The following is a 9,002-nucleotide window of genomic DNA, read 5'->3' on the forward strand; positions in this document are numbered from 1 at the left end:
CATCAAGGAAAATTTAAAGTTTATTATGCTGAATAAAATCCTAAAACACCATATACAATGTATCTAAATAATATTATTTACTAAATTGATTTCTTTTTTGATGCGAAAAAAATAGATGAAAAAAAAGGAAACTTGATAGTATAACATTTTTACATTACCCTAACAAAAATTACTAATGTTATACATGTATACAGTAAATAAATATTCTAATACTTTGATTTACTATGAATCTTTAAATAACTTTTTTGGGGGGGTGGGTGGATGGGGGGTTTAGACCCTTCATACCCTTTAAAAAATAATACCAATGATGTACATGTACATCATAGTAACAATATGTAAATATATATACACGTAATATTTCCTATTAATATACAAAAAACGCATGTTAAAATTTAGGAAAATGACAATAATAATAATTTAATTAAAATAATTCAAATTCACAGTAAGTAAACACTGAAACTTCGAGAGTAAACACGGGTACCTTAAGTTTTTTTTTGTTTTTTTGTTTTTTGCAACTGAAGCCACAGATTCATGCCTTGATTGATGGCCATTTGTCACTGTTGCTTTACACAACATGAGATTTAAAAAAAAAAAAAAACGAGTGAGAGAGTCACCCTAAAGAGATTTTTCTGAATAAAATATGTCAATTTAAACAAACAGGACCATTTTACGGAGATGCTTAAATTTCTTATGTGATATTACCTTGTTTGTGTCATGATATAAATAAGCATCGGCTTGAAAATTCATAAAAATATTGAACGAGTTAAATGTCATGGCACTGAAATGTTGTACTTCCCTAAAACAAAAAAAGTGATCGTGTTAATTAATTGAATAAAAGGCAAATACAGATAATTGTAGTATTAGTGTTGTAAAAGGATACTACGTAGGAATTGGTTTCAATCGTAAACTACCTGCAGCTCTGCGCTCTGGTTTAGGTATCCCCGAGACACTTATATACTTTATGTAGCGAGAGGTTTTTTTTTACCAGCTATTTAATGTAGCCAGTCATATAACCACTACAAGAAAAAATTCTCGCACCCTCGAATAAGAAAAGAAAGGTTTATATCAAGAGAAATTTCTGTTTATTCTGCGTTTTCTTCATTATACCGTAATAATAAAATAAAAAATACACCGTAAGTAATATTAATAATATTAAGATTCTTTTTAAAAAAAAAAAAAACTATGAAGGAGTTTCTATTTGTTGGTTTAAAATTTAAGACCTTAAGGTCACAATATCCATTTAGATAATTTATCATGTTTGAGATAAAACTACGCGTGTACGAATGTCAATATTCAAAAGTACAGAAATTAGAAACTGAAATTAAAAACTTGAATAAGACAATTATATTTACTGACAAAAACGACAAACATCCCCCCCCTCCCCCCCAAAAAAAATTTCAAAGTAAACATTTTGGGAATATGTTTCTTATTTTAACAAGCACAGTTGAATTTATGGCACATGATCCCATCTCTGATGTTTTTTTTTTGAGGTCCGTGTTTCCTCTGCTCCAAATTTGTATTGTTTTGAACAATGGATTTTTGAGCTTAATAGATGTTCATATCGTCATATTTCATGCTTGTGGAGCAACAGAAATATATTCTTTAACGGATGCATAAGTGGACATTATGATTATAGGGGAAAAAAAATTAGAATTTGATGCATAATTTAAAGCGAAATAATGTGACCCAAGACATTTTTTTTTCATAGTTTACAATGGTGACCATTTGTGATTATATTTTCTTTTCACAGGTAATGGGCATATATTTACTGCGCTGACACAATAGCGATATTTTTTAAAGAGTCATATCAATATAATGAATTTGAATATGCCTTGTTTAAGCTAAGATAAAAAAGTTGAAAAAAAGAGCTTGTCTTGGATATACATTCATAAGCTAGTTTCTACAAATGCTTGTTAACAGAGCATTGGCAGCATAACCGTGGTCATCATAGCTGCAATGCCCATACATAAGCATCCCAAACGACGAACTGTCTGTTTTTTTCCACTTGAATCACGCCACTTTGGACATTTATAGTCAAAACGGGGGGTTTCTTTGCCTTTTCCGAGGATCCCAAATCATGTCAGATTTGAGTACAAAAGCAAAAACTATTTATAGATGGCCTTCCAAACACACTCAAAGCTTTGCAAACGACACATCCTCCCTACTGTTTCGTAGCTGAGCCATTTAGAACCCTATTCATGGGTTATTGTCGACTACAGCTAAAGAAAGATGCAGCTCCAACATTTTTTACTATACACCGTTTGATGCTAAAGTACAGAAAAGGAAAACGACAGACGTAGATGCTCCTTTACAAAAACATGGCCGAACATCAAAGATTCTGGAGAAAAGACGTGTATTTGCATTTTTTAAAAAAAAATTAAATGTGCTTTATGAAATTTTAATGCATTCATAATAGTTTAAGTTAGTAGTTATGATATAGATAACTTTAGTTCATCGCCTAAATGAACTAATTCAATATTTATTAAATCACCAATTTCAGTACAATACATTCAGGCATATAATTTATACATATACTGAAAAAATCACTCTAAAACCTTCTACATAATATAGCGTAGTAACCTTTCATTATAGTTGTGAACTCATACAGGCTCAGAACCTTTACGCAGATGTACATATAGCGATCGTTCTCCCTCCTAGCCAGTTTTAGGACAGCCTAAAACACTGAAGTCAGCTGTCAAAGTGAAGCAGACACAACGACTTTTGAAGTCGCTATACAATTTACTTACACGAGTTCTTGGAAAGTTTTGTTTCAGTTGTAATGACCTGTTACTTGATTAATATAGATAATTTTTTAAATTATCATTAGTTACTCTATACATGTAGATAACTTTAAAATTGAACTAGTTCTAATTGTAAAGGAGACCGTTACAGATGCTCCTTCAAATGTTCCCACTACTCCCTATTGAGCCTCATTTCATAGAAGCTACAAATTCAGCAACATCTTTTTATTATAGACCTCAACAACTCATTTCCAAAGTATTTAGGAAAAGTACAATGCATACAGAGCATAGTGAGCATAAGCAAATTCATTTATGTATACATGCACGCACATGATTTCGAAAATTACCATATTCATTCACATCTCCTAGTATGATGTAATAAAAATGTTAACATTTCAACAGATTTCTTTGAAAAAAAAAACAGTTATAGCAAACTGAATATTCTTGTTTGACTGCAGGTATAATGGGTACATACATTATGCAACTATAAAATTTGAAAGCAAGGACATGTATGCAAGTGTGCTGAAATCTGATTGGCTAAAAGTTTATACACTGTATCACTCCTACATTTCTCTTACTTTTCAATAAAATACTGTGAATTTTAGACATTGGTATATATTATAAGTAAGTACAATTAAGATATCCAGAAAACATGCGGAAACACGTGAGCTGACATCTGATTGTGTAAGATTGTAAGTATATTTATAAATTTCTTAGTTTTAATTAAAAGAAGACAAAATTCAAAGTTGTGTAAATAAAAATAGTGCCTACACTACGGAATCATACGAAAGTAATATGAAGGCAAGCATTCACGAGTCCTGAATTCTTGATTGGTTAATGTTCAGATTGCTGTAACTTCCCACGTTTTCAGTTTAATTTTTTTGCAATCTGAAATGTAGCTCATTATTGTGGCAGTTGATCCTTACGTCGCGGGTTCGAATCCCACTATGTGACGTGGAGACGGGTAGACCGTATAAACCGAGGTCCCGTGTCGCAGTAGGTGCTGGCACGAAAAAGATCCCTCACTGCTCAAAGGCCGTAAGTGCCGAGTATAGGACAAAATTTGCAGCTCTCCACCGGCAAGTGGTGGCGTCTCCATATGAGTGAAAAATTCTCGAGGGACGTACATTCAAGCAAACATTATTGTGGCGTAAAATGAGATTATGTATATAGAAAATTGCGAAATCAAAAGCTTTTAAATCTTGATTGCTAATATCATTTTACCATATGTGAGTTGTTATTTTCCCAAAATACTTTTGAATATAAATAGTAAAGGTCTATACCTCCAAGATTCTGCATAAATAAATGAAACTTATAAGGAGCGGGGCACCAAAAGGGAATGGAGGGGGGGGGGGCATTTCGGGAACATATGTAAAGGTCTCCATTACGAATAGAACTACGTATTGTTGTAAATAATTTATATTCTTTTAAGTGAAACAAACTAAAACATAATTAAACAAAAACAAACAAGCGTCTTCAAATAAAGTTACAAGCTCATTGTAAGTCTTGGGTGCATCAAATTGTCAATGAACTGGATCATACTTTTTAAATACAGATTTTTTTGCATAGTACAAACATATTCTGGTATGTTAGACACTTGATTGTATTTAATTACGTGTCACGAACGCCTGTACCAGGTGTCATAATCCAGTCTACAAAATGTACAATAGGTTGCTTTTCCATTGACGGGATTGTTGTATGTAGAGGTAATGATTTTGTTCATGACTGTGTCACGATCTCTTTAAATGACACTTTAACCTGGAAATCTTCAAATTAAGAACCTATGGAAGCGATGTACATTTTGCTCGAAACCAAAACTTGAAATCTGAATTTTATCATTTTCTAAGTACGTGTAATTACATGTATATATCCTTTTATAGTAATTGTAAACCATCTGTTTTATCGTTATCTCTGCGTACACAGAAACAACAAAAAGCATATAAATCATTGAGTACTTTTTCTCCATTGTAGATGAACGTACAACAGAAACCATTTTAAGTACCTTTGTAGCTGACCACACGAAACTGGCCGCTTCAGGTAAGGTAAGGTAATCTTGTTTCCATCATTTCGTAAGTTCTATGGTCGATACAATGACCTTGTCAGCAAATACAATTTATCATTGAGTCAAATGCTGACTGACGTTTTTCATACTAATTGTTAGGCCATTATTTACACACTGAATTGTGGACGGATTTTTCCTTTATTTCCCGATCATGACAAGGAGCACACGGCGGGTGTGACCGGTCGGCAGGGGATGCTCACTCCTCCATGGCACCTGATCCCACCTCTGATGTTTGGAGGTCCGTGTTTGCTCTGCTCCTATTTGTATTGTATAATAAACTTTTAAGCTTGAATACTGTTCGTTATCTCCTTAATTATATTTCATTCCATCTAAAACCTGAGTCATTACAATACCCCTGTGTCTGGCTCTTGCATTACTTTTAAAGGTGAAGCTGCTGACTTTTCGAGTGTAAACGATTTCCTTCAAGTTATCTTTATAGGAAATGCAACTCTTCTATTGATAGCTGTAATAATTACAGGTATGAACATTAATAATAATTAACTTTCTGTAAATGATTTAAACAATAGACTTTGAACAGGAAAATACTTACGAGCATCATCTACTTTAAGCCATTGATAATGTAATATCATTTCGTTTTTTTGTTTGAAAACTCTTAGATGTTTGTACTGATTTATTATAAATTATCTATTTCCCATTGGTAGGTATTGTATCCTTGCTGCTGATTCTGCTGTTATTATGCTTATCTGTTCGCCATCGTCGTCATCATCATCATCGTCGTCGTCTTACTTACGATGTAGAACTTCCTCATGTTACTCTAACTTTCCACTGTCCTCATAATGCGAGTGATAAATAATGACTTAATCGACCTAATGTCAAACCCCTAATGTAAAATTAAAACGATGGTATTTTACGAACATGTCCTTGTATATTTGGTTAACAGCAGGTTCTCACAACCTACTATATCGGATTCTAAAACTGTTCTGTTCCTTTTATTGTTTTCATTATACAATATGCTGTGTTAACTAAACAACCAATCCAGAATTTGAACTTGTGTTTTACCAGAGAGTGGTGGAGAGAAGAGGATACCTGAGCTTGCTGTCGTCAACATTCACACTTGTTCATTAGTAGTTCGCGTGGTCTCTATCTGGGACTCGGAAGAAATGATAAAATCTTCTATGTGTAAATTCATATAATATAGTCATAAAGAAAAGAGAGATCAAATATGTACTAATTTATCCCTATCTTATCTTGTCTCTTACTTTCGTTTAACTTGTGTACTTTACTGTCGAGATTTATTTGTTTGTTAAATATTCTGTAAATACTGAGCAGCGGACATTTTTGCCCTGATTATTTTGTGATGGTACGTGTTTTTCAAAAAATTTGATCAATTTAATTGTTTATACTAGTAAATGTTTTGTGTATATTCTGACTTTTATTTCTGTAAAGTCAATGTTTTCTTAGATTCCTACTTGTACAGGATGTATACTATATTGTCAATAAATGTTAAAATGCACGCCATAAAATATGCTAAACATTTATTGCGACATCAATATAGGTTAAATAGTACCCCGTGTTAAGGATTATATACAACCTCCTTGGCACACTAAAGATCGTTTATTTAGTTTCCGAAAAAGAGTAGGCTCATTGGGGGCCGAAACTCCAAAATTTCCAAAACCGTTCATACAATATAAATTTGTAACGCCGAAATATGGCTGAAATATTGCCGACAATCATACTAAGTATAATAAGTATAACTAATTTTGTTTAAAGTCATATATGGTGTATTTTTGATAGTTCATATAACCGAAATTAAAAATTCTTTCTATTTGATTTATTACTTTATATAAAGATAGGATTTTTCTGTAAACAACAATCAACCGCGTTTAAGATATCAAAATATTAAAACAATAACCGATTTATTTACCGACTCCACATTTAAATAAAAAAAAACACATTTAAAGTCAATTTAATTGTAGAAACGTGAGGTTATTCAAATTCAAAATCGGTGAAAATTTTTATTTGAACGTACATGTGTAAATAACATATGATTTATAAGTAAATCTCGTATTATCATTTTTTAGCTCAGATACGCCATATATTGCTTTAAAATTGATAGTATGATATCAATTCACTTATTTTGGTTCTAAATTAAGCATTGCATTGAATCTCTCAAAATGCTAAAACTAAAAAAGACACACTTTAAAAGTCACACTGGTATAAGACGAATTTTTAATCCAGCAAACATTATTATATATAACATATTTAAGGCACACCTTGATTGTTCCTTGTGACGTTTGTTCTGCTTTATGAACACAATCGACGTATCATTTCAGAGAGCCATTATGTTTTCCATCAAACACTTACTTTATACTACACATATGGCAATTTTGTTACATAATTGAATCATTTTATGACAGATTCATAAGTAAATAAATTCCAATGTTCTTTTTATGAGAGCAATTGAGTAACAAATTCTAAGCAAGATGTTATATTATTTTTTTAAATTATTGCTCTTAATAATGTAATCAGAGATTGATTGATCTGTATAATAAAATAATCCATTCAAGAGAAAATAACAATGCTACATGTATATGTGCGTGTATGACAGAAATAAACTGAAGTAATTAAGCAGACATCTAATCAGTATTTTCCTGGTTTCTTTTTGTTAAAAGCTGGGGTCTTTTTTTTATACAATTGAGTATATATATATATATATATATATATATATATATATATATATATATATATATATATATATATATATATATATATATCTCAATGATTGACAAATATTCTTTGATTTTTAAAACTTTTTTCTTGCCAGTTATAAATATCACTTTGTATCACATATTTTAATAAGAGTAGGTACTGATGCCAAACAGCAAGTTTATCAAGTATATTTGAATGTCTTTGATTTTATTCTAACGTAAATTTCCTAGTCTTAATATCATTCATCATCTTGTAGAAGAGTGTTTCCTGAAAATCCATAACCAACAAATTCACCATGCCCGTATATAAGAAGTCCAAAAGGTATATGATTCGTTGTCTGTATTGTAAGTTCACCTGGTATTACTTTCAATGTCAAAACCGTGAAGTTCCCACTTGCTGAAGTTATCGTACTTTCATACACTTTGTTCGATTGCGAAACTGAAGTTCCGTTTGTTAAGATGTCAGACACAGCGCTGGAATTAATTGTAATGGACACATAGTTGGTTTTGTAGTTGTATGGGATTGGCACCTTGTAATAATCAATAAACTGGTGAATGCCAGGAACAATGGTCATATAAGGATCTCCATTTGTAGTGGTTGTCGATGCGACACTTACACTTGTAACAAGAATAGGACCCTCGGATTGTATTAAACAGATCTGGTTGCTATAAATTGATACTTCTCGCGAACTTCCTGTGGTCAAAGTTAAGTTTGTTGTGATAGAATTCACAGTGTATGTAAGATTTGTGTCCTTTCCCGCCATAACCCGGACGACTGTAGTACGGTCTTCAGCATGTGATGGAACAATGAAAACATTATCAAGATTCAAAAAAGGCGGAACTTGTTCAACAAGATGATCACATGCCCCGCGTGACAAAAGTCGTGTGCATTCATCGCCGGAGAAAACAGCTATTGGTGCTGAAGAATTTACAAGAGTCCCTGTAAGATCTGTGGTGTGGCCTACTTGAAAGGTTTCGAACTTGTTCAAGCACAAACTGAAAATATCACCGTCTCTGTAAATGTTTCCGTCAATGTATAATGGTGTATCTACTGCCATTTTGAAACGCATTGTAATTTCTGTATTATTTTCCAACGAAGCAACCGCAATTTGACTTTTCTGCAAGTCTGGAGGCATTGTCACTACGATGTGATTAGTTCCGAGTTTGTGGACAGGAATAACAGCGGAAGAATCTGCAGTAAAACGTGCAAAATTCTCGAAAAAAACCGAAACATCATTAGAAGTTTCAAGAAAGATAGCTTTTTGTTCCACTTTGTTATGGATTAACTGAATTGCATTTGGTAAATTGACTTGATAAGGGGAACTCTCAACAGTTGAACGATCTATTGCCAATTTTAAGGATGGATCAATGAGGTCAGAAGTTGTAATATTCAATTCAAAATCGTTCTCAGCTGTAATATATATGGATTTCCTTTCGTTTTCTAAATTTGTAGTAAAAAGAATCACAAACTGTCTGCCCCTCACACCTAAAAATAACAAATTTAAGTAAATGAATGAAAGATAAATAAAA

At 32.3% G+C, this 9,002-nt stretch overlaps 1 protein-coding gene across 1 annotated transcript; it reads right to left on the reverse strand.

Annotated features, from left to right (window-relative positions):
- Nucleotides 1-7,711: 7,711 nt before the first annotated feature.
- Nucleotides 7,712-8,530, reverse strand: LOC133180312 (IgGFc-binding protein-like). The gene has a single exon (XM_061314859.1). It carries the CDS (start codon nt 8,528-8,530, stop codon nt 7,712-7,714), a length of 819 nt encoding a protein of 272 aa, XP_061170843.1.
- Nucleotides 8,531-9,002: the final 472 nt, after the last annotated feature.

This window comes from Saccostrea echinata, unplaced genomic scaffold (genome assembly GCF_033153115.1).
Source record: "Saccostrea echinata isolate AGI-Se365-2 ecotype Australia unplaced genomic scaffold, CSIRO_AGI_Sech_v1 ptg000006l, whole genome shotgun sequence".
Classification (NCBI taxonomy): domain Eukaryota; kingdom Metazoa; phylum Mollusca; class Bivalvia; order Ostreida; family Ostreidae; genus Saccostrea; species Saccostrea echinata.